Raw genomic sequence first — 27,525 nt, forward strand, 5'->3', positions numbered from 1 at the left:
TCGAATCGAGAGAAATTAATATCGATGCGAAGAAATTGTCGAGAAAATTTCGCCTCTATATCTGAGAGGTTCTTTAGGATCGATGCAAGAGTATGATTTTTTCGTGTTTTTGTTTTTGTTGTTTATAATAAGGAAAATAAGGAGAAACTTACGATGGTGGGAGGAAGAATAGCTCGTCTCTATCGAGTCTTGGGAATTTATTCGAAGAAGGGAATCCTTGTGATTCGATCGCACGATTCATCGACCAGTCGTCGTTTCGACGTCTCGATTGTCGTCGCGGATTTTCTTCGTGAAGAAGTTACCGTTAAACGTCCGACACGGCCGTTTAATCGAGCGTCATTAGCTCACTTCGAAACGGTAACGAGAGTTAACACCGGGAGGGTAATTGCGTTTGAAACTGCACGCTCCGTTTAGAATGGAATTGGAATTCGAGGTTTGAAGAAGTTGAAGTTGAACGTTGAGTAATTGGCAGCGGAGGTAGCTGGCCGTGGAAATCATTTGTGTTTATGTATCGTTACGACTTGTTCGATCGCTGTAGAGGAGTGTATAACGTCGAATAAAATTTCTACTGTTCTCAGATATACTTTCGACGTTTCAAGGTCACATTTTTTTCTTCAAACAACACTTCTCAATTCGAAAGACGTTCATTCGACTCGATTCCCGCTCATAGATGTCCAGAATTCTTAATTCGCTTATGTGCTCGTCAAGATCGGAGCAGAAAAATTTTCTACTGTTCTCAGATACACTTTCAACGTTTCAAGGTCACTTTTCTTTCTTCAAACGACACTTTACTCAACTCGAAAAACGTTCATTCGACTCGATTCCCGCTCATAGGTATCCTGGATTATTAAATTAGCTTATGTGCTGTCCAAGATCGGAGCAGAAAAATTTCTACTGTTCTCAGATACACTTTCAACGTTTCAAGGTCACTTTTCTTTCTTCAAACGACACTTTACTCAACTCGAAAAACGTTCATTCGACTCGATTCCCGCTCATAGGTATCCTGGATTATTAAATTAGCTTATGTGCTGTCCAAGATCGGAGCAGAAAAATTTCTACTGTTCTCAGATACACTTTCAACGTTTCAAGGTCACTTTTCTTTCTTCAAACGACACTTTACTCAACTCGAAAAACGTTCATTCGACTCGATTCCCGCTCATAGGTATCCTGGATTATTAAATTAGCTTATGTGCTGTCCAAGATCGGAGCAGAAAAATTTCTACTGTTCTCAGATACACTTTCAACGTTTCAAGGTCACTTTTCTTTCTTCAAACGACACTTTACTCAACTCGAAAAACGTTCATTCGACTCGATTCCCGCTCATAGGTATCCTGGATTATTAAATTAGCTTATGTGCTGTCCAAGATCGGAGCAGAAAAATTTCTACTGTTCTCAAATATACTTTCGACGTCTCAAGGTCACTCTTTTTTCTTCAAACGACACTTTTCTCAACTCGAAAGACGTTCATTCGATTCGATTTCCGCTCATAGGTATCCTAGATTATCAATTAGCTTAAGTGCTCGCCAATATCGGAGCATAAAAATTTTCTACTGTTCTCAGATATACTTTCGACGTCTCAAGGTCACTCTTTTTTCTTCAAACGACACTTTACTCAACTCAAAAGACGTTCATTCGATTCGGTTCCCGCTCACAGATATCCAGGATTACTTAATGCGCTTAGGTGCTCGCTACAAGACCTTCTTAGGCTAGAACTTATCGCGGCGATAAATTTCCCACCTTTTTCGCTTCTCTTCTCTCAGCCGTTTGTAATTTATTCTATCGCCAATTACTTCCTTTTAGAATTCTCTCTCCGCGCTACGTTTCTCCGCTTCACGGCTAAATGCGCGTGTTTCATAACCCCTCTCTCTCTCTCTCTCTCTCTCTTTCTATTCTTTTCATCCGTATTTCCATATCCAGGCTCCGGCTATTAATTTCCGACCGTTGTGCTCACCCTTCTCCCTCGATTTACCAAGCTACTCCCAGCCTGATACGTCCAAGTGGAAATCCTACCCCCCCCCCCCACCGATTAACATTTCGCGTAGAAATCTCGTTCGCGATATTTTCGTTAGAAAAATACGTTCGATCACCGCCCATAGCCACGAAGGAACCCTTCGAGTGGTAAAATTAGCAGAACGTCCACATCGTCACGGTAGAAGGGGTAGAAGGGGTGAGAGACAGGCGTGAATTCACGTCTAATTGCGTTTCACGCGGCAGGCACGGTTTTAATTGCATCTGCCCCCGCTCCGCGTTCCCCGGTGCTTCAATTTCCCAGGGACGTCGTCCGTCGTGAAAATCCAAACGTGTTTTCCTTTTTTTCCATCCCTGACCGCATCTTCCCCTCGATCCCTGATCGATTCTACGCTCGACACGCGCGTAGGGGCGTTTCTCTTTACGTGTCGCGAGCGATCTCGTTTTCGAACACCGGAAATCGGGAACACGGATCGACCAGGTGGTCATTCTCATCTCCTCCTCCATATTCAGGGCCGGTAGAGCCATACCGAGGTTGAAACACCGATAAAAGCGTGCTTTCCATCGCGTTCGTCTAACTTCTTCTTTTCCACGTTTCTCTTCGCCGAGCGACTCGCGTACGAGTTCTCCGTTCCCCGAGATACTATCGAAAATAAATCACCAGGTGGTCCGGTTCGTTCGGGGCACAATCCGCGAGAGTCCGGGACCACTCTTCCGCAGGATTCCGGAATTTTTCACGACCGTACGGTTTTCTATTTTAAACGCGGTTCGCCCGGTGAAATTTCTATTCGGGTGGGTGACTGCTCTTAGCGGCGGGCACGGTCGTTTCATCGCAACCGAGGGTTGCTCTTTTCTTTTTCGTGGGAGTAGGGTCGAGCACAAGGACATTTTTAACGGGACGATAAACGTATTTAACGATTGAAACGATCGGGAATAACGCTCCTGACTCCGAGCCTCGATGTCTGTATCGTAGACGGGTGATCTTGGGGAGAATTATTTTTGGTGAACATTTTCTACCAATTCTGAGTACGTCCAAGAAACAAGAGGTTCATTGGTGATGGGTTTGTGTAATTTGAGATTGTTTTTTGAAAGATTGAAACGATCGAGAATAATTCGCGCAGCATAGAAGCTTTATGTCTTTGTGAAAATTATTTTTGCAGAGTATTTTACGCAAATTGAAAATATATCTGAAAGAGATATCTAAACGAGGTCAATTTGTAATAGAGAGTACGTCCAAGAAATGCAAGGTTCATTGGTGGTAGGTTTGTATAATTTGAGATTGTTTTTTGAACGATCGAAACGATCGAGAATAATTCGCGTTGCATCGAAGCTTTATGTCTTTGTGAAAATTATTTTTGCAGAGTATTTTATACAAATTGAAAATATATCTGAAAGAGATATCTAAACGAGGTTAGATTGTTACTGGACAATGTCTAAGTATACTTTTGACCAAATTTTTGGTATATATAACAGACAAAGGCCTCCATATTTTTCGAACACAACGATCAAGGAGTTTCAGTGTTAACACTATAGTAAAACTACCAAAGGGGTCAATGTAACTTGTTTGAAACTTCTTTTAAAAATTACTCAACTGTCAACGGTGTCTTTGCCTACAATATTCGTTGACAATTATCAAAACAGCCAACTAACGATACTCGTAAATTAATTTACCCTTTCCTGATCAATTTCGAAGATACGTACGTGGTCTGATACAAATAGTAAGTTCGGTAGTTCTAGTTTATTTAACTTGTTTGAAACTTCTTTTCAAAATTACTCAACTATCAATGGTGTCTTTGCCTACAATATTCGTGAACAATTATCAAAACAGACAACTAACGATACTCGTTACGAACAAGCGTAACGTACTTGTTCGTTAAGATACAAATCGAGGACAAATTTACGATCGAGTATTTATTTACGACACACAAACGCCGATTTAACACTGGAACTATCATAAGGGGTTAATTTGACCTGTTTCGAACTTCTTTTCAAAATTATTTATTTAATTATCAACGATCTCTTTCTCTAGAATATTCGTGTATATTGAAATAGACAACCAATGGTACTTGTAAATCAATTTACCTTTTCCTGATCAATTTCGAAGACAGGTACATGGTCCGATATAAATAATTCGGTAATTCTAGGATTAAACTACACGTTCTTCGAAGCTTACGCTGTTTTTACTCTAACATAGTTTCTTACTTTTCATTCGATGCAAAGTTGGCTTCGGTGTTTGGGATCGTTGCCCTCTCGAAGGATCCATTGGTGTCTCACTATCGTTAAACCGATACTTCGTGGATGTTGAGGGACCCCTTTTGTGCGATTCGATCATTTTCCGGGGATTTAAATTGGCCGTAAATACGCATAATGTTCCACAACCTATAACACCGAAACAGCCCCGAACGTGCACTTTTATTGGACGTTTAACGGTCCTCTGGATCGGATATCCGTGAGTAGCCTAAGCTCGTTCTATAGAGATAAATGTTGCAAGGTTGGAACCTAGGGTTGACGATACATTTCAAACAGATAAAACACGAATCCCGTGCTCGTTTTTTCCAACGACTTTTCACTCGTTGCATTCGTTCTAAATCCCTCACACACACACACATATGCAAACATATTAACGTAATAAACACTCCTTAGAAACAAACACGAGCTCGATCTCTTCTACACAATTCGAAACACTTCGTTCCGCATCTGATTCTCTACAAAATAATTTAAACACCCACACAAGAATTCGTTACTAATCTCGATCTTCCCACAGTTTCATAATTCTTCGTTACACGAGGTAAATAATTTTTCTCTTTAACGTAGATCGTCCTATTTCGATTACTTTCGATCCAGTTGTACTTAATAATCGTTTCAACGCGGACAGAATAATCAAAACGAATGGAACACATTCCGGAATGCATTATTCAATGTCTATGATTATTTTCGAGCTATCGTGAAAAAATCCACGAGAGTTTCTTCGCAAATTTCACCGAGTCAGCAGCAAATTTCAACATTATTCTCTTTGCTCCATTTTACCATCTTGGAACAATCATCGTACTCGCCTAAAATTAACCGATATTTACGCACCCTTGGATTCGTTCCATAATTACCTTTTCGATCTATATTATCTATAATTACCTTTTTGGTCTATATTATCTATAATTATCTTTTCGATCTATATTATCTATAATTATCTTTTCGATCTATATTATCTATAATTATCTTTTCGATCTATATTATGTATAATTATCTTTTCGATCTATATTATCTTTTCAATCTATATTATCTATAATTATCTTTTCGATCTATATTATCTTTTCAATCTATATTATCTATAATTATCTTTTCGATCTATATTATCTTTTCAATCTATATTATCTATAATTATCTTTTCGATCTATATTATCTATAATTACCTTTTCGATCTATATTATCTATAATTATCTTTTCGATCTATATTATCTATAATTATCTTTTCGATCTATATTATCTATAATTATCTTTTCGATCTATATTATCTATAATTACATTTTCGATCTATATTATCTATAATTATCTTTTCGATCTATATTATCTATAATTATCTTTTCGATCTATATTATCTATAATTATCTTTTCGATCTATATTATCTATAATAATATAATTATATATTATCTACTTCTTCGACTTCATCCGAAATCAATGATAAAATCCAAGATCAATTGATAAAAGAAGAAAAAAAAACATTGCCTCAAAATGGAAATAAAAATAAAAGACTGGGTTCTGTACCCACCGATCCACGCGTTAACAATCGTTTCCGTTTCTTCGAATAACGAGAACGTTTTATTGTTTCGGGTTGGAAGAAAGTGAAACGAATCACGCGCCTTGAAGCGACGAGGCTAATCGTATACAGCGATCGTAACGTACGGTACGCGCGCAAGGAGATTGCGTTCGAAGTTATGGCGGGTCCTGTTCGTTCATTGGCAATCTCGTCAATCGCGAAAAGGATGTGCGTGTGTACGTTCCGTGCACTTCGAGGAGATGTACTCCGTACGACTGGAACCCGGTATAACTACGAACGCAATCTACTCGCTCGCGTACCGTACGAAGACAGATCGGTGGTATCCTAAAAACGAACGAGCTTATAACGAACGAACGTTGCAACGAATAGCCACCCTCGTTGAATCAAAACGTCTACAACGAACGCGGAGAAATACAATCGACCGTTGCCCCACTCCGCCCACGTTACCATAGTAGAGAAATAGCTGACGATCGGAATCCGTCAATAGCAGTCATGAACAGCGGTATTAGAGTCAGTCGGTAATTGTCTTTCCATATCACTTGAGAATATGCACGACATCGTTTCAGTTCCCATAACGTTCCGGTTATTTATTTAATTATTCGTCCTCCAATGGTGCTGCAATTGTGCATTTCATCGAAGATATAATTTTGATCGTAAATTGGCCAAATGGAGTAAAATATTCTGGTTGTTTAGATAATTATTTGTCTTTTAATAGTGTCACAATTGTGCTTTTTACTGAAGATATAATTTTAATCGTAAATTGGCCAAATGGAGTAAAACATTCTGGTTATTTAGATAATTATTTGTCTTTTAATAGTGTCACAATTGTGCTTTTTACTGAAGATATAATTTTAATCGTAAATTGGCCAAATGGAGTAAAACATTCTGGTTATTTAGCTAATTATTTGTCTTTTAATAGTGTCACAATTGTGCTTTTTATCGAAAATATAATTTTAATTGTAAATTGGCAAAGTAGAGTAAAAAAGTATTAAAATTCTTTCGATAGTTACATTACTATTTTGGTGTACATATATAGAAGAAGGAAAGTGAGTACAAAAATTATTAGGTTGTTCGGAAATTATTTTCAGTTTCCAAAATAGAGAATATATGATTTAATAAAATGTTTGTACACTCTAAAAATATCGTATTTCATTTTCATAAAAAAAAAAAAAAAACGAAATGACTTTCCGAACAACCCAATAATTAACTTAGATATTGGAAACGGAATAATTCCAAAGCGAGAAAATAGAGAAAGCGTAGATCGAAGCAAAGAATATGGTATAGTGCAATTTTGAAAGACAAAGAAGAAATAAAAAATATAGTAATCGCTATAAAATTTTGTGGATTGAGTACTTAACGTTGTAATATCTCGGAACAAATCGAATCGTGTTAATATGGATTAAAGAATACGATGGCCACTAATAGGGTCGATGAAACGATTACTCCCGAAACAGAGGAACTATTGTTCGTAGAACTTGGTGCAAAGACTTTTGGCGCAAGTATCGATTCCGTGAAGGAGTTTTCCGCTGATGAAAGATGATTTACCAGATTTGGACACAGAAGTGGATCGCACGGTGTCGTAAAGCACGTTGAAGCAGCTAGTTCCGGTCGCGAAGTTGCCGAGATACACGAGGAATTTAAAAAATAATCGAAGACTAGGTTTCCTTCCACAGCAGTTGTTCAGTTGGGACGAAAGTGGTCTGTTTCGGAAGAAAATCTCATCTAGGGCATATATCACGAAAGAGGGATCCAGAATCCCCGGTCATAAGCCTATGAAAAATCGTCTTACGCTACTCTTTTGTGCGAATGCTGTGAGTGACTGCAAAATCAAATCACTTCTCGTACACCATTCTGAGAATCGTGGAGTGTTTGGAAACGTTGAAAAAAATCGTATTGAAATATTGTTGCGTTCCAATTGTGAAGATTTGACGATAATGAATCTATTCTCCGAATGGATCAATTGTAGTATTTGGTTCCATGGTTCAAGATCATCTCGAGCTAAGGAATCTTTCACCAAAGGTTCTTTTAATTATGGATAATGCTCTAACTTATCCTTTTGATTTAGCATTTGAACGAATCGGTAATTATCGCTGCTTGGAAATGAGGAATTAGGTGCTTAAAATGGACTGGGAAGTAATTGGGGGTTGAAGTTTTAGCTTTGAGAGATTTTGAAGGTATTCGACAGTTTGAGAAATACTTTGTTACATATGAAATTATGAGTTTGGGTAATTTTGTGCGTTTTCAAATCAACGAGGGCAATGTGGAAAGGTTGGTGAATAACCACAGAGACGAGTCGACGACCAAAGAACTGGAAGAACTGCACGATGAAGAAGCAGAAAGCTTTCTGCAACAAAAACGTGGGTGAGAATAAGGAAAAGGTCGCAGTGTTCCAAAAAAAGACTCTATAATATTATTTTCCTGCTGATACAGATTCTCCGACATCGCGAAAGAATATCATCCAGATATTACCGCTGTTGAAACGAGACTCGATCATTTTAATGACACGTTGATGGTCCATTTCTGAAAAGTTCAAAAGTCCAGGTTGAAATAGACATCGTTGGACTTATTTTTCAAACGACATTCAGTGAACGAACCTTTCATAAGACGATTCCTAAGAGGTATAGAAACAAGGATTACTCTACTTCTTTAACAATTTTTTTTTTTTAATAAATTCACATACGTGTAATGTATAATACATTACACGCGTAATATGCTATGTATAAAATTAAATTACGATAAATTAAGCTTACAATACGTACATTTGTTCACTTGTGTAATACAATAAATTAAGTTTATAATACATACATTTGTATACTCTTACGGTGCAATAAATTATGTTCATAATACGTACATTTGTACACTCTTACAGTTCAATAAATTATATTTATAATACGTACATTTTTATAGTCTTAACGTCCAATAAATTAAGTTTATAGTACATTTGTATACTCTAGTAATTTTTTTACTCATTTCGTACCGAGAACTTCTTCAAACACATATAAATACACACTCGCATACGTCACAATGCATTCGATAAACGAACAAGGTATTAGATCGAATTAGTTCGTTATGGTATATTTGTACACTCTGGTACATTCTTTACCCATTTCGTACCGAGAACTTCTTCAAACACATATAAACACACACTCGCATACGTGACAATGCATTCGATAAACGAACAAGGTATTAGATCGAATTAGTTCGTTATGGTACATTTATACACTCTGGTACATTTTTTACTCATTTCGTACCGAGAACGACATCTTCAAACACGTATAAACACACACACGCATACGTGACAATGCATTCGATAAACGAACAAGATATTAGAGGGAATTAGTTCGTTATGGTACATTTGTACACTCTGGTACATTTTTTACCCATTTAGTACCGAGAACTTCTTCAAACACATATAAACACACACACGCATACGTGACAATGCATTCGATAAACGAACAAGGTATTAGATCGAATTAGTTCCTTATGGTACATTTGTAAACCTTGGTACATTTTTTACCCATTTCGTACCGAGACGACTTCTTCAAACACGTATAAACACACACACGCATACGTGACAATGCATTCGATAAACGAACAAGGTATTAGATCAAATTAGTTCCTTATGGTACATTTGTAAACCTTGGTACATTTTTTACACATTTCGTACCGAGACGACTCCTTCAAACACGTATAAACACACACACGCATACGTGACAATGCATTCGATAAACGAACACGGTATTAGGGTATTCGAACACGAATTAGTTCGTTATGGGATGCCACACTATTAGCGAATTTTACGAAACTACCAAGAGCGGTAACATTTATCGGAAAACATCACCCTTCGCGGTGTCCGATAGAGTGCCATTATCGCGACTCTTACACGATGTAATTCCCTTTTCCGTTTCCATTCGGAAGAGTTTTCACGGGTCACGGGTTTCGATGGCTGTAACGAGATACGGTTTCGTTATTTATACCCCGCAGAGAGTTCGCGTCGCAATAACCCACGGCGAGGGAAATTACGATTATTTTCCGGTTCTCTGTACCGCCTCCATTCAGCGACGCGCGATGAGAGTCCCGGCCGAGATCGAAGACGATAAAACGCGCGTTTAACGCGTGTTTTCCCTGTTTTACTCGCCGGTCGGCGCTTAGGGAAGGGCAGTTTCGAGCGCGGCGTGATATTAGTCAAACTTTACGAGCGTGTCGGACGTTCAGAATCTGCGGGCCCGAATATTACAAGCGGTGGTCAAATTAATATCGCGCCGGGTATTGTTTATTATACGTATTATTCCGTTTGTAATATTGGGGGAAGAGCAACGAACAGTGCGTGCGCGTTTAAACTATTAATAATACCTCGATAGAAAGTATCGAGCGGGATGGGACGTGTTTGGAATTATGCAGAAAAGAGCGTGTGTTTATTTCTACGGTGTGTGTGTGTTTGTGTGTGTGTGTTCAGAGTGTGATTAAATTGTGTACGTACACGTGTGCGAGGGATTTAGAACCGATGCAACGAACGAGGAGAAGTGAACGCAAGACAACGTTGCACCGAGTGTTACGATAATTATTATCGAGCCCTTGTTTTGAAATATAGTGCCTACATTTTCACCCATCTAATTTATACTTATATCCATTCTACATTTTTAGCCGTGTAATTTATATTTATATCTATCATACGTTCTTACCCATCTAATTTATATGTATATCTATCCTACATGTTTACCCATCTAATTTACATTTATATTAATTTTTTTATCCTTGAACTTTTATTTCTAATATTTCTATTCTCTCGATCGTACTTAAAATTCAACTTTGCGATCGTACGTAAATTTTCTATGGTCTTCTTCTCGCGATTACGTTAAAAAATGTTCTTGCAATGAAATATTCTACGGCACGAGAGAGCTCGGGGCTAAATTCGTGCAATGATTAAGAAAATATCGAGCCACGTCTAATTTCGCCAGTGATCGCACTAATCTGGCCACCGTTGTAAAATCTCCCCCACCACACCGCAGGTGGTTTGCTTGGTCGAATCGCGTTTCATTATCCGCGCGAGGGATCTTAATTAATCGGGGTCTGTCGCTCGCCCTTTGCCAGCTTCGAATTTTATCTCGTTTATCGCGTCGCGAATCAGCGCGTGAAGTTCACTTCCTGGTTACGAGAGCGTTAACCCTTGCACCCGTGTGTGTATGTGTGTGTTTGAGTGTGTTTGAGTGTGTTTGAGTGTGTATCTATCTCCGCGCGTGTGTGTTTGTATGCACGCCAAAGCGAGAGAGACGAGAGGAAGACGTGCTCGCGTAGTACTTCATTTTGTTCTAATGGTTGTATCGATTAAAGTGGAGGTCTCCTATCCCTCCGGTGCTTTGCATTAACAATTTCCTGTTCCACGTGGCTTTTTCCAGTACGAAACCGTTTCCTGCTTCGCTCGGGGTGTCCGTATTCCGTATAATGTAATTGCTCTCGGTCGACGAGCAAAATTTCCCGCTCCATTTAACGCTCGTTCTTTATTCGAAATCAAAGATTCTTCGTTTCGGCGCGACTGTTTCCTTTTTCTTTTTTTTCTTTTCTTTTTTTTTTTTAAATTCGTATCCATCCCATTCTGGAATTTTCCTCGTGAACGACGCGCAAAGCGCGCTGCTCCCGACTTTATTCCTCGGTTATTTCCTCAGCTATTCCCAGCATTGTGCGCTCCTCGATACGGAAGAATTCTTGCGTTCCGCGAAACGTATTCAGATTCCGTGTAATGTAATTGCTTTCGTCGAAAGAGAGACATTCGCGCGCGCCCCGTTCCAAATCAAAGATTCTCCGCTCTTCGTTCTTTCACCGAACCGATAGACTCTGGTTAGAGACGGACTGTGCGGATAAACGTTCCGAATAACGAATAAAGAGCAAACATTCGACCAGTTGTTTGTCCGATCAAAATTACACAATCGAATCATATTTTCGTTCGAATAACAGTCGTAGCAAACAAATAGTTTCCACAGAGTTTTTACCCGTGTGTTATTCCGTACATATTTGGCTACAGTCGATGCATCGTGCACGACGTTGGTTTTACTGTTTATTTCTTAAATTAATTTCCAACTATCGTTTTTACTTTTCCATTCAAACGTGCAATGTCTCGTTTTATAAATTATCTATTAACCGTCGCAACACCAACGGTTTTAACGATGGAAACCACGGGGAAGACCACGCGTGGGTCCAAACTGACCCGTAACGTAATCTCGAAAAACATTTCGGATAAGAAACCAATTCTATCGTATCTTTCTTAATGCTTAAGGAGAGTCGTATTAACGGTGCAAATGAGTGAAAATTTCTCCGGGTCTGAAATGACCCACGCGTGGCAAGACAAGGATTTATCGTAAATTCCAATTTGTATCGCTCTTACCTTTCGATTCAAGCGTACAATGTCTTTTTTTATAAATCACCTATTAACCCTCGCAACACCAAAGGTTAATCGAGGGAAACCACGTGGGTGACCACGCGTGGGTCGAAACTGACCCGTAATGTAATCTCGAAGAACATTTCGAACAAGAAACTACTCCATCGTATCTTTCTTAATGCATAAGGAGAGTCGTATTAACGGTGTAAATGAGTGAAAATTTCTCCGGGTCCGAAATGACCCACGCGGGGAAGGCAAGGATTAATTGGAAGCACTGTACGATTAAAGTATACGCGATCGACGACGACCAAGAGGTGCAAATGAGTGAAAATTTCTCCGGGTCCGAAATGACCCACGCGATGAAGACAAGGATTAATTGGAAGCACCGTACGATTAAAGTTTACGCGATCGACGACGACCAAGAGGTGCAAATGAGTGAAAATTTCTCCGGGCCCGAAATGACCCACGCGATGAAGACAAGGATTAATTGGAAGCACTGTGTGATCAAAGTATACGCGATCGACGACTACCAAGAGGGGTGTGAAGTGGGTATAAAAGCTTATCGGTTAATGCTCGGTCGAAAGGTGGAGTAATTCGTTTCCGAGGGACTGGAAGGAGGTGGGATTGGAATACGCGCCGGGACGTATGAATCAAGAGCGTGCGTGTACGCGCGAGCGGGTGCGTGCGTTCACGCAATTAGACGTTCCGGTGGTCACGAAAACTCGACGTGGACGGTTTTCCCTCGGCGCCGAGACGCCTGGCTTTCTCGCCCGCGATATCAAAATTCCGTGCTCAGCACGCGCTGGAATTCTTTATGGCCCCCACGGCGACCTCACGGGAGAGAGAAAGAGAGAGAGAGAGAGAGAGAGAGAGAGAGAGAGAGAGAGAGAGAGAGAGAGAGAGGACGGGCCACACCCCTCGACGACGACGCGAGCTCGAGGGGTCGTTAAGTATAAAACACGGGGAAAAAAAAAGTGGAGAAAAGAGGCGATTGGTGGCGCGAAAGACTCCCGGATCGAACTCTTGGGACGCTTCGCGACCCGGTCCGTCGCGACGCCTTCGAAAATTGATCAACGGGATAACCGTCGATGGAAAACGGGACCAACCGGGAAACTTGTTTTGCGGTTTTGCTTTCCAGACACCTCGAATTTATCGGATACATTTATTCTCCACGGGGTTGCACCGTTCTGCTTCGAAAGTGCAGGAGTGCACCTTCGGGTGCACCAAGGAGATATATGTGCACGATGCAGCCTCTGGTATCCGTACTAATTGGGAGATAAAAGTGCCCGGATAGGGGAACATTCCGATAACGAATCACTTCTCTTTACATCGAACTGAATTTACGCCGATAGAAATTAACAAAATTGAGAGAGTTCGTCTGAAAGTTTAAGGATTTATATTATTTTTGAGCGGTAAATTAGACGGTAACTGCGGAGAGGTACATTCTTTTGTGCAGTATCTTTTCTACTAGTAAATTGCACAGCGATTGGGTAGAGTTATATTCTTTTGAACTGTATTTTTTCGACTAGTAAATTATACAATTACTGTGTAGAATTACATTCTTTTGTGCAGTATCTTTACGACTAGTAAATTACACAGTGATTGGGCAGAATTATATTCTTTGGAGTCTTATCTTTTTCGCTATTAAATTACACAGTAACTGTGCAGGGTCATATTCTTTTGTGTGCCGAACCAACGAAGTCTTGTTTCTCTTAAAGTGCACCTTCATCGTTGCTCACATGTTGCGTATGGTCTTCGATATAATGTTTTCGTTTTTTTAACACTAGCGAGTGTAGATTTATTTACCGTGTATTCTCGCTAATTTTGTTGCACTTTCGTCGCGTTCGAGTCTCCAATTATTTTCTATTTTGTTCCAAAATGAAAGCCACGCGCTCTCGTTTAGTTGTCATTGTTACGTCGTATGCTGGTAGCTTCGTTAATGAGGGTTTGGATACTGGAAACTACACCGTGTATGATTTTATTGAAGAGTACACGATCGTCGAATGTTTATAGTCCGATCGAAATTTTTCAATCCATCGAGATTGCGTGTAATTGAGAAACGATTAGTATTTTTTACGTAGAAATAAATTAATCGTACTTTTCCACTGGCGAAAGTATTTACATTTCTCCTCTGTTTTCGAGCAACTGTGCGAAAGCATGCGCGAAACCGAGTGTTGGAAGAATTCCTAAACGAAGTTGCACTTTCTCGATAAAGGGAGCGAAAATAGATTTCTTCCGCACCGACCGAGTACTTTATAGCGCCGGTGTACAGCAAATTTGAATAAATTACCGATATAATTAAGATCTAATGAACCCAATAATTCAGATAAGTCTCGATTGAAATTTAATCAGCCCGATAATCCTAATACTTTATACATTGAACTTCGATCGATTAAACGATGGGAATACCTTTTTCAAGAGTTACAATTAATTCCCCGATCGTTTTTTCCACGTTGGAACGATTTTATCTCTCGGGAGATACACTCATCGATGAGATAATTTTCACTGTACTTCTTACATACGTATCGTAAGTTTCTCGTACGGTTAATTAAAAACAATGTTTTAAATTAATCTACATTCTACGATTACAATTCCACTTTAATTCGAAAAGATTATTATTATTATTATTATTATTATATCGATAAAAATAAGCTTCTGTAACTTAAATTTATTTTACTTCACAAACAGAAGATGATTCCTTTCCACGAATATAATTTGAATTACATTAATTTGAATACAATTTGAATTATATTCGTGAACCGTTTAGGTTCAGTTTCATCTATCCGGGGTAATATTGTTTCTTATAAACGGGACTCGCTGTAAAAGCATTCGTGATGTATGCTTCGAAGAAAATTATTATTATTATTATTATTATTATTATAATTATTATTATTACTATTATTATTATTATTATTATTATTACTATTATTTTTATTATTATTATATCGATAAAAAGAATTGATCGCAACTTACAAACAGAATCGGTTCCTCTTCACAAATATAATTTCAATTGTATTCGTAAATCGTTTAGGTTAAGTTTCATCTATCCGGGGTGATATAGTTTCTTATAAACGGGACTCGCTGTAAACGCATTCGCGATGTATACTTCAAAGAAAATTATTATTATTATTATTATAATATCGATAAAAAGAATTTATCGCAACTTACAAACAGAAGTCAGTTCCTTTTTACGAATACAATTCGAATCGTTCAGGTTCGGTTTCATCTATCCGGGATAATATTGTTTCTTATAAACGGGACTCGCTGTAAAAGCATTCGCGATGTATACTTCTAAGAAAATTATTATTATTATTATTATAATATCGATGAAAAGAATTTATCGCAACTTACAAATAGAAGTCAGTTCCTTTTTACGAATATAATTCGAATCGTTCAGGTTCGGTTTCATCTATCCGGGGTAATATAGTTTCTTATAACCGGGACTCGCTGTAAACACATTCGCGATGCATACTTGTAAGAAAATCGAACCTCACCTCTTTCGTTTGTTGTTTCAAGAACCGTCACCGTTGTACGACAACAATCACTACCACGAGGAATGCCTAAAATGTAACAGCTGCGGCCTGAATCTCACGGGACCCAATCAGAAACGGGCTAGACGGTGAGTAAAGTGAATTACAACGATCCAATTTGCATACGCGTTCCAAATCCCCGTTCCCCGCCATATTTCCCGCGGAATGACCGTGCCCCGTAATTTCATCCGGCTGCCGCTTTAATTTCCTATTTATGGAGAAAATACCGGGCACGGTTCCGCAATAAACCTTCCTCCGTTATTTGGCGTACGGTGGTCGTTCCTTCGATGGTCAGGGAGAAAGCGTAACATTTACATTACTCCCCCCCCATTTCACCGTTATCACGTGCTCGAGACTTTTTCAATAAGAACGTCACGTGTCGAGTATCGACGGAGAGATCGTTCTCGTTGCTCCCGATCGTTTACGAAGGGACACCGCCCACACGGTTTCGAACGATCGAAAATTCATCTCACCCGAAACTTTCGTCCAATTGAATATTTCACGAAAACAACCTCGTGAATTCGACGAACGCGCGCGAACAATGTACATCACGGTGTCCACGATTCGAAAAAACGCGACTAAACGAATCGTGGCCGTCGTCGATCGACTTTCTTCGAATTGAATATTTCACGAACGCTGTTCTAAATTCGACGAATGAATTCGGATAATACACACGTCGGTATTCTCGGTTTCGAAAACGCGAGTAAATCAATCGAGCTGCCATCGATCGAGTTTCTTGAAATTGAATATTTCACGAACGATGTTCTAAATTCGACGAATGAATTCGGATAATACACACGTCGGTATTCTCGGTTTCGAAAACGCGAGTAAATCAATCGAGCTGCCATCGATCGAGTTTCTTGAAATTGAATATTTCACGAACGCTGTTCTAAATTCGACCAACGAATTCGGATAATACACACGTCGGTATTCTCGGTTTCGAAAACGCGAGTAAATCAATCGAGCTGCCATCGATCGAGTTTCTTGAAATTGAATATTTCACGAACGCTGTTCTAAATTCGACGAATGAATTCGGATAATACACACGTCGGTATTCTCGGTTTCGAAAACGCGAGTAAATCAATCGAGCTGCCATCGATCGAGTTTTTCAACGGATGTTCCCTTCGCGTTTAATATTCGAATCGGAGGTTACTCGGTGGAATAAAGAGCAGAGGGGAGCAAAGTATCGGCCGTGAAAATTGAAAATGTGAGAAATTTTCCGGACGTGTCGCGAATCGGTTCAATTTCCGTGGGGTTCGTACACGTGAGGTGTGAAAATTTAGAACGATGATGTCCGATGTGGGAAATATCGTTGCGCTGCAAAATCATCGAAGGATTCGAATACTCGGGCAACAGTTTCACGCGGATCGTGATTCGAGGCGCGCCTCTCTGTGATTTTAATTGGTATCGCGTGAATCCACGATAATAAAGGATGATAGACGAGATAAGAGGGTCGACGTGATCCAATAACGACCGACGTCGGGACGCCGACACGGATTCACTTTTTATCGAGCGACTCAGACTTTCGTGAAACTTCACCGATTGTTTTCTCATGATACTCGATACAATTCGTATTCCAGTTTATGATCATTCTTCAACATTTTAATTTGCTATGTTCGTTGAAGACGCAATTTTGGTACGATTTACTAAAAAAAAAGAAACAGAAGAAAAATTCAATTTTGACATAGAACTTTCTAAAAATTGTTAGAATATTCTTGCGACAGTAACGAAGCATCTACAATTTGAAGAAAATTTCTGAAAATTATTTCACGTGTATATATATTTCTTTTCTTACATACACGACTTTAGAAATATAGCTCCAATTTAATAATTGGATATTAACAATTTATTTATTTATAACAATTTAATATTATATTGTATATTATTATAATAAGTTATAATAATTATAACTTATTTCTTAACAATTTATCACATAAAATAGAACTGTATTTCCAAAGTCGCGTATTTAAAGTAAAAAAAGGAAGCTCTATTTATCCCCTGAAGGTGTTACAGAAAATCTCTAAACTCTCGTAGAAACTACTAGAAACGCTCGAATCTTCTGTTCTCGTTTTCGCAGGTTCAAAAATCAAATACTTTGCGATCTACACTTCGCTGACGTGGCGCTGATGGAGTGCTCGGACTTCATGCAGCAGTTGCGCAGCTTCAAACCACAAAGTTTAGGCTGCGCAGTTGCGAGAAGAAAATCATCGACTACCCTGATATTCCCGATGCCGCCGCAAGCGTGCTCAGGTAGGATCACCGAGAGCATTTACGGATCCGTTTCTGCCTCGAATCGTCGCGATTTCCGCTTTCGTGATACGTCTCGGAACAGCTGGAGAGGAGGAACTCGAACTTTCACAGACGCGCATATGTATGAGCCGAAGCTACAGGTGGTTCTCTCTGTCTTGGATTATACGCCTTTGCATATGGCCACCTTGCTGCTAGCCTCGAATCCGAATCTACGGTTACGAATCGAACGGAAATTTTCCTCCGATTCTTTGGTCTCTCTGTTCACTTGAACGTACAGTTGCAACGATGCGTTTGCTCCGTACGTATTGGAAACGAGACAGAGAAACCGAATCGTTGACTTTCGAGTCTCTGAGAACGAGAGCATTGCACGAAAATGTTTTACCATTGCGTTTAGAAATGAATATTTAAAGCGTATTGTACGATACGAGAGACAGAGGTGAGTCGATTATTCAATTTCTCGAGTCGTTCTCATTCTGAGGGGCCCATACGAGAAACTGTTTCGATCGTGGTGTGCGAAACGTATCGGTAAACATTGTGTAGAGTAACGAGACCGATGAAAAATCTTTTCTAACGCGTAGGTAATCTTTTTTTCTTTTCTTTTTAGTAAGAATTTTCAAACTAACGCGAAAGGTAACGTCAAGCTGGCGAATTTAATGGGTTTTGTGATTCAAAATTACGGTTAAAAGGAAGATGAGATTTCTCTTTACATTTGTCAACTTTTGAGGAAATCTTTTACCGTGGCTAATGCGTTTACCGCTTGCCGCGATCGCAAAGTGTCCCGCCATCGCTGGAAGGCGCGCGCGAAACGAATAAATGTGTTTCGCATTCTCAAGTCACTTAAGCAATTATACATGTTTTGCTTTACGGAGGGGTTTCATCGAATAAACATGTTTTGCAGCACCGAACTCGCTTAAGCAATTAAAACGTGTTTTGCGTTACCGGGGCGTCCCGTCGAATAAACAAATTATGCGTCCTCGAGTGATTTCATGTTTCGAGTTTTTATTGTTGTCACAGTATCGGAGTTTCGAGTTTTTATTATTGTCGTAGTATGGGAATTTCGAGTTTCTGAACGAAATATTGCCAAATTTTTCATTTCGATTCGTTTGCACTGTAGATCTGTATTGCGCGTAGGCAATGTTTCGTTTCATTCGATGGAACGTCATTGGTTACCTAGAAAAAAGAAGCTAAAACCGAACTGAACGCGAGGAACGAAAATCTAAAATTCGAAGATCGTTTGAATAAATTGTACCTCGATGAACGAGGCAACCGAGTCAGAGGACAAGGTCTGCGAACACGAGAGTGGCCCAACGATTAAACGAATTACAAATACGAGCGAGAGTCGAATCTGTAAAATATTTAAAAACAATGGGATCTCACCTTGCCGCTAAGAAGCTCTACAGATTCGAACCGAAGATAATTCACACAACCGTTAACGATCTCCCAGTGTGGCCACGTTGAGACAACTTTGAGTCATGTTCACTGTTCCAAAGCAACAGAACATCTTCCGGAAAATGTACACCGATCGTCTAATAAAACTACTCACCGTAAAAAGAAGTGCAATTCGCTTCCAAAGACTTTCATCTGCGATCAAGCACCCCATTTCTCTATGTAAATCACTGATTGTATAGTCGGAACAGAAACATCTGACCGTTCAAGGTCACCCACCGTTGTATCCCTCTCTTCTGCGAGAACTTCACAAATACTGTTCTGTCGTACACAGACAAACAAATTACCACAGTAAGTTCTCATTGTCGAGTGACCTTGAACGTCCAGCGATTAATGTTCCGACTGTAGCAACGATCCATCGAGTCATCTTTCATTTAACGAATTCCAAGAATCTCATCGAAGTAATAATTACCACGTCAACCGACAAGAGAAGCTAAGAAACCCTCTGCACCAAAGACGAGACAATCATGAGTCTTTGAAAAATCAAAAAAAAAAAAAGAAAAAAAAAAGGAAAAAAAATGAAAAAGAAAAGAAAATCGAGTGGAAAGATTGAAAATCGTAGAAGCTCGCGTCACGACATCCCCAATGGTACCGAAGGCCTTCGATGGTGTCCAATGGCGTGGTTGGGCCTCAATCGGATACGCGGTCTTCGTTATTTTATCGCGACGAGGGGAATCCCGCGATCCCCGGTCGCATTTCCGGGGATTGGAGGGGGCCAAGGGGAAACTGGAACGCCACCTCCGTCCCCTCTTCGTCCCCTCGATATCGACGATCGAATTTACGGAGCACTATAGGCCATTAGTTCCGGCTTCGAGAGGGAGCCGAGATTAGAGGGTTGGAAAGACGGAGTTTGGAGTCAGGGGTGCACCGCGGCCGGTTCACTTTAAGTTCGAATACCAAGCCTGTCTGTAAACAGTTTGGTGTTCTACCTTACAGTGAATCGACCGCGGTATCGTCGACGCTCGGCCGCGAGGGCTGAAGAAAAACACGAAGGGTCGAAGGGCGGATCGATGACGGGGAGGGGGTGGTTGTCACGGCACGAGGACAAGGGCGAAACGCATTATCGGGGACGATACGTGCCTAAGTGGACCTCGGAGAGTCTCGTTGCACGGCGAGAGAGAAAGAGAGAGAAAAAAGAGACAAGAGAAAAAGAAAGAAAAAAGTCTCTGGAAAGACTCTCGTATACCACCCGGGATTCGTACACGACGACGACCTCGAGTCCTCCTCAAGACGGATCGGATTCCTCCCTTAATGATTTCGAGAACCGGGGGAGGCTTCAGTGATTTGTCCCCCTGCCCCCTTACCTCTACGCAGGGCCAAACAAACGCTTCGACTCGAGGACACTTCCGACTCGACGTTCTTGTTTCAAGAAAAAAAAAAAAAAAAAAGCGGCGAAGATGATTCCGCGCCCGTGGAACATCCCGAGGGTTGTCTTACGGGGTTGGGAGGGGGCACTTGACGAAAGACTAGACTTCGATGGACAATACAACGGATTCTAATTAACACAATTGTCGAGGATCGAGATCGATTGTCCTCGACTCGTCATCTTCGAATTCGCGAACCTTCCTCCCTATCAACTTGCTACCGAAACTTTTCCTTTGACTCTTGGAAGCTTCTGATAGTTGATATCGGAGGTTGTTTCAGTTTTCAAGGTTATCTCTTTGCTAGAAAATCGTCAACGTGGGGACGACACGGTATCCTTTAAAACCACTCCGTTACGATTTGCGTTGCAGATGAATTCTGCACCGAGTTCCCGCACAACCTGGTGCCAACGCCCGGCTACTGGATCGAGTGCTCGAGACAGAGGATCATGTCAGACACGATCTGGGACGAGAGCGAGAGCGGTGACGCGACCGATCCCGAACAGGCCGAGGACCAACCGGAACCGGTGCTGAGACCACAGGACAACAATTATTGCTTCTACGAGGAGAACGAGCTGGAGATCGACGAGGTGCCGCGCAAGAAGACCACCATAGAGGAGCAATGGGAGAAGAACCAGGGATTCGAGCTCACGTCCGTCGAGCAGGAGACCTACGAGAAATACTTTTACCAGAGGGAGCACTGGAACTACTTCACCGAGGACGAGGACCTCGGGCCGGTGATACTGAGCATTAAACAGGAAACGCTGAATGGCCGGGATCAATTTAGGATCCTCGTCAGGGCCGTCAGCTACACCGTTCACGGACTGATCCCCGCCAGCTGCGTCTTCGCTGACCGGTACTTGGAAATTTCCCTCGTGTTCCACACGACCTAGAACAAATATTAGCCTCTTACAAACCTTTAGCCTCGAATCTCTCGCGAACTCGATGATTGACGTTTGTTTGTTTTTTTTTCTTTTTTTTTGTATTTAGCACGCTCTACGCGACCAGAGGATAAAAAGTCGAAAAAGAACCGTATATCGCGGATGTAAGACGTCCTCGTAAAAGATCGTCAAAGTTTCGGCCAATCGAATTGCGCGGAGAAGGTTCCGAGGGCGGAGCGCTTCCCCCACCGAACGCGACTGAAGTAGAAGGGGAAGAAGACACGCCTCTCCGCTCTCGCTCGGTACCGAAATGAGACTCTGCGCAGTCCGGTTGTTCGAACGTTCGATAGTTTATAGCTTTCTTTGAACTTTTAATCCTCTCGAGGTAAAGATTGTTTGCTTTAATTTATCGAAGGAAAGAGCCAAGTTCTTTTACACCTTGCAGGAAATATCTTGGAAAAAGTGGTACGTTGATCGTGAAGATCAATGTGTGAAAATACAGAGAGAGAGTGTGGACACTTTTTACGCGTGTTGTTTATTTGAAACGGAGAAAAATAAAATTATCCTCAATTTCATCCTTCGTTTTAGATACAATCGCGAGGAAGTTGTTCGCAGTCTTGGTAAAGAAGTGAACGTGAGCCCGCCCCTGACGTTGGGTCAGCTACAGGACACCCAGGAGGAGTTGCTCAAACTGGATCAGGTGTTCATAAAGTCGGAAGTGAAGGTCGGAGTGATATTCGTTCAAGAGGGCCAGTACACCGAGGAGGAGATACTCGCCAACAACGAGAACTCGCCTCTCTTCGAGGAATTCCTTCAAATTCTCGGCGACAAGGTCCGACTGAAGGGCTTCGACAAGTACAAGGGCGGCTTGGACACCATCCACGACCTGACGGGCCTGTACTCGATCTTCACCATCTGGAGGAGCATCGAGATCATGTTCCACGTGTCCACGTGGCTGCCTTACGAGCAGAACGATTCCCAAAAGGTAAAGTTCACGCAACATTTTTGGCAAAAGGTTGCGATAATCGATCGAAACGACTGATAATTATCGTCCCGTTATTGTGGCCAGTTTCGTTCGTCGAATTATAGAAAAGTCGATCGAAACGAGAATAAAGGTGTCTTTGGCTCTTGTTTCGAGTTCTATGTTCTTAGAGTTGTCAATATCTATTCCAAGATTTCTCCATTCAAGAGTATCTCTTTTTAACAAACTATCAATTTCGTAGATCCCGATAAGTGTAAATTATTTGCATCGTTGAAAGAATACTCGGCTCGTGAAATTTAATTACCTGATTAAACACTGGACATTAACGTGCGATAATAAATTGATGTCAAGGTCGACATTGTGAGTGAACAAATTTTTTAATCAAATTCTCCCTCGATCTCGGATATTTCGAATAATATACATCGGTGCTCGATCGCATAATTCGACACGAAACGACGATATTAACGGTCTAAAGTTTCATTTTGACGATGTACGGATGTAACAAGGAGAAACAATTTCGCGTTACACAGGTCCAACGGAAGAGACACATCGGCAACGACATAGTGTGCGTCGTGTTCCTGGAAGCCGATAACACTGCATTCAGCCCGGCTTGCATAAGATCGCATTTCCTGCACACGTTCATTTTGGTGCGAGTCAGTCCGCGTATAAAAAGGAAAATCACAAGGTACGAAGTGTCTGTCGTTACGAGGGACGAAGTCGGAGCCTACAAGCCCTACCTTTGGGAGCAAAACGTCTTCGAGAAAGGTAACGACACCGTCGTTCTGACGTAAGTTTTCTTCCCTCGCGTTTCCTCCCCCTTTTTTCGAGAATTCTCTCCAATCTATCGTAATTCAACGTAGCGTTTCGTTTTACGCGGTACGCAACAGGTGACAACTGTTACGAAAATTACTGAAAAGAATTCACCGAGAAAATAATAAAAGTGCAGACTGTTCTTTCAGGAATATCTTTCTATTTTCGACTTATATCTTTGCCTGCGAAATCTCTGTAAAAAATTCTAACGATCGAACGTATTTCTTTCTCAATAAAATTAAAATCACTTGTAAATTCTTTCTCTGTCAGCGTCAGTGGAAAAGCTTTGGAGAGTCTTCCAAAGTTTTCAAATACACGAAGAACAACGTTGTTCGATTCGTGCGAGATCTTCGACGATGTACATACTACCTACGTACAGGTTGAAGCGAACTCGATTGACCGCTGAAGGCCACCGATGGGCTATCCCCTCCATAGTGTTACGCTACCACCTCCACACCGTTCCGCTAGCCCCTCCCTCCGGCCGCTCTAGTCTCCGCCTCCTCGCGTAAACCTGTAGGTGTACTTACTCGTTCACGTGTCCACAGGCCCGATGTTTCGCGAATGGATACTAACGAAGATCGTGAACGGGGAGAGGGCGAGCTATTCGGCGCCGAAATTCGCAAGGATGCAAGAGAGAACGAGAGGCCAAATGTTGAAAGAGATCGTGGGCAATTTACGTAATCACGTCGAGACAGGACAGATTCCGAAACCATACAGGTAAAGTTACTCCCGTACACGATTCGGTGTATAATAAACGTAACGTTGATCGTAAACGTACGATTGCTATTCGATGAAAATTGTTTCGTGGAAATTGAGCGATTCTCTATTAAAAAAAAAAAAGAAAAGAAACTATTTTCGAGATAGAGAAACATCTCATGTTTGTGTACACTCGTGGTATTTATTTCGTAAATTAACGATTTGTAATTAAATATTTATCAGATAAAAATATTTAATTTATTAATTTTTTATTAAAATTAAATATTCACTTTCAGACGCGGTTCCTGGAGACCGATCGGTCACATGAGACCGTCCTCGCCCCTATTGGATTCGGTCAGGGATCAATTCGAGGATTACGATCAGCTTGCCAAGGATTTCACGAGAGTGTTCCTGAACAATCAGGAAAACGCGTCGGTGAACGCGAACCTGTTCGACGTTTCTTTCTTGGTACCCGGTCAGCAGAAGCAAAAAGTCAGGTTCATAGGCGTTAGAGCGATCCTGGCGGTCAGGAGCAGGTGATCATTCAAAGAATTACCGTCTGGACGAAGACTGAATCGACTTGGTCGATCCCTCGCCACTCGTCCTGACAGTATTTGCCTCCCTGTTCTGTTCGGGTGACTAGCGATGGGAACGAACGTCTCGCGAGTAGGCTCGAAATTGGAACAACTCTCGTTCGATCGTCATTTCTCGAAGATTTCTAATACGCGAAGTGTACGGTAATTGGATGGTAAAATTTGTAAAATATCGACAATTTTTTCGTGCAACCACGAATGCCAAAAACGATCGAATGTTTTTAATACCAGCTGTAAATAACAGAGCGGAAGATCTTGTTCGTGGAACTTCTCCCACCAAGTCGGTTCTTTGTTTGACTCGTAGTTTAAATTATACGCTAAGTAATTTCCTATTAAAGTTACTTAACGTTTCATCAACCAAAACTGGCTCAAAAGAGAGAAACGTTTAGCTAACTCGATTCGAATAATTTGAAACGGTTAAAGAACATTACCGAAAACTTTTCAAGTGAACTATTTCCCACTGCTTTCTGTCGTATAATTAACTCAAGGAACATCCTCTGTAAGTTTAATTTCAATTACGTTCTAATTCCCTGATTCCTACGCAAGAGTTTCTTTTCACTACCGATACGGATCCTTTTTCAATTATTTTACCGCGTCGAAAATATTAATTTGATTCGAAAACTTTTGCAAAATCGAGCCATTCGGATAGCAACGATACTCGAGACACTTTTGTTGTAAATACTCGCGCGTTTGTAATCGTTAGACGAATTGTAAACAATTCTAAAGACCTGTTCGCTCGTTCCAGAGTGTTTCAAGAAATGCTGTACGGAATCCAAGCCGGTTTCGGAAGTCCTCAGGTACCAGTCGCTGAACTACTCGCCAGACCAGCGCCCACCTTGCTGAGCCCGCAAAAACCGCGAAACTCCAACTTCCTTCAAGTTCCAGACATGGAGACCCCAAGGTTCGTATCTCGATGATCATTATTACCGACGGAAACGTGGATCTATCATCGTCCGGAGAGCGAGTTTCAAATTCGAATCGCGAGACTTGCGAGCGAAATGAAATTATCGAAACACGTCCCGCTCGATATTCGATTAACAATATTTCTACGCCAATGCTACGAATAGGTTAACCCATTTCTGGCGCTGTCAATCTTTCGTGACTCGATATCGTTCTTACCTCGTGTCACGAAACATCGATTTCTCACGGTACCGTTTCTACGACTGGTTCAATCGAAATTTACGAACAAACTCATCCGACAATCTCTTTCCTTTCTTTCGTTTCTCGAACGAAAAGAAATCTTTGCAACCATTTTCACGCAAAAGAAGCGCGTAGCTTGGTTCGATGAATCCTCGAGCTTCTCGAATGCCGTAAATGGGTTAAAGAAATTGAACGAAATAACCAAGTGGATTTAACGTTGGAACTTGATCTAACGGGTGAGACTCATTGCCTGCGATGTCGTTGTCGAATGTATTTTTATAATTGTATACTTATACGTAATTATGTGTATCTTTTATGGCACTTCCATGTCTCCTATCCTCACAGCACCGCATGATTATTTTCACAGAACCGACTTCCGGTGTTCAACTTCTTTCGCCGATTACCGACAAACGGACCCGTCGCCCGTGTAACTCGATTGTCTCGTTTCTTGTGAATGACGTATGTGGCATGCACACTGTTTCTTTTTTTTTTTTTTTTTTTCGTTTCTTCTTCTCGTTCTCGCGGGGGAACAAAACGAAACACTGCAAGCTCGATCGAAATCACACCAACCGTGTCGAGTATCTCCCGCCTTCGCGGGCCGGACGGTCGATTTCGATTTCTTTTCTTAATCTTTGCCTATTCTTTTTTTTCTTTTCTTCTTTTTCAATCTCGAACGATCCCTCGATCGAAACTTCTCGTCGCAACGATTTCGATTCGACAAAGCAACACACAACAAACTTAATTCGAAGCGAGTTCCAATTTACACGAAACTCGTGATCGATTCTTTTTTATATCGGTTGTCTGTAAACGTATGTCGTTCGAAACGATCAATAATTGTTTCGAACACAATTTACAAACACCCTGTATACATCCACGCGACATGAACCAAGAGTGGGGGGTGGGGGCGGAGCTTTCGTCGTTGTCTCGTATTCGTCTCTCCATTTCGATACGTACAGTGTCCAAAAACAACCTAACCACCTGTGTGAACCCGATTCCTCGAAGCTCCGTACTCTCTCTCTGTCTGCTCCTCGTTAAAGGAACGTTCCTAACCTCGCTCCGTCCCTCGATAAAATACAACTCCCTCCTCCGTACCTTGAGGTGCCGCTCTGCGGTTTCTGTGAGATACTGGCTCTGACCTGTTTAGACCCAAAAGCGTGCCCTCGTCGCCGATGGTGAAACGCGCGTTCTCGAGGCTTGGCACGATCACCATTGGCTGGGGCAGAAGCATCAGGAAACATGGCGGCGGGAACACGTTGCAGAGCGAGGACCGAAAACGCTGGGCCAGCTCGCAGGATTGCAGCAGTAAGTTTCATAATAGAGGCCACAAAGAGATCCTGAAGAGGTTTCGAGACGATCTCCAGGGTCTGTGACAGGTTGCTCGATAAGTTTCGTCGTTCGATAAGAAATGGATTTTAGTTTATCTTCGTTGTTTTATTTTTCGAAAGATTACACTACTGTTCGATGAACGTGTGTGAAGTTTCGTGTAGATCTGTCGACTCGTTCGTATAATTACTGTTGTTCAGATGAAGTGTAATAGTATGTTTTATAATGAACAAAATTACAAACTTATCGAGCAAGCTAGTATACCGAGTTGTCCAATAAGGTGCACGGTTTCTGATCTGTATAGAATTTTTACTTTCTCAGAAATATTGAATATATTCTGCGTCATTGTTCACGATCTGTTATTAACGTTCTAGAAGTGTCTGAAATCTACGTAATTTT

The 27,525-nt window shown here is 41.1% G+C and overlaps 1 protein-coding gene and 1 long non-coding RNA gene across 3 annotated transcripts in view; one reads left to right on the plus strand and one right to left on the minus strand.

The window, feature by feature from the left end:
* The window catches only part of Rsh (Rap GTPase activating protein radish), a 54,074-nt gene that overhangs the window by 23,616 nt on the left and 2,933 nt on the right, over positions 1-27,525 (plus strand). For both annotated transcript variants that reach the window (XM_076324390.1, XM_076324397.1), the window contains exons 10-18: positions 15,631-15,733; positions 17,722-17,894; positions 21,074-21,557; positions 22,171-22,567; positions 23,095-23,329; positions 23,920-24,091; positions 24,367-24,606; positions 25,409-25,564; positions 26,948-27,105. In XM_076324390.1, the coding sequence (XP_076180505.1) occupies positions 15,631-15,733; positions 17,722-17,894; positions 21,074-21,557; positions 22,171-22,567; positions 23,095-23,329; positions 23,920-24,091; positions 24,367-24,606; positions 25,409-25,564; positions 26,948-27,105 (2,118 nt within the window). The remainder of the gene's footprint in view (positions 1-15,630; positions 15,734-17,721; positions 17,895-21,073; positions 21,558-22,170; positions 22,568-23,094; positions 23,330-23,919; positions 24,092-24,366; positions 24,607-25,408; positions 25,565-26,947; positions 27,106-27,525) is intronic.
* Positions 8,611-16,808, minus strand: LOC143153349 (uncharacterized). The gene is made up of 3 exons (XR_012993777.1): positions 15,283-16,808; positions 15,088-15,195; positions 8,611-14,075 (listed from the first exon to the last, which is right to left on the minus strand). It is a non-coding gene; the product is annotated as an uncharacterized LOC143153349 (long non-coding RNA).

Source organism: Ptiloglossa arizonensis, chromosome 1, assembly GCF_051014685.1.
Source record: "Ptiloglossa arizonensis isolate GNS036 chromosome 1, iyPtiAriz1_principal, whole genome shotgun sequence".
NCBI classification, from domain to species: domain Eukaryota; kingdom Metazoa; phylum Arthropoda; class Insecta; order Hymenoptera; family Colletidae; genus Ptiloglossa; species Ptiloglossa arizonensis.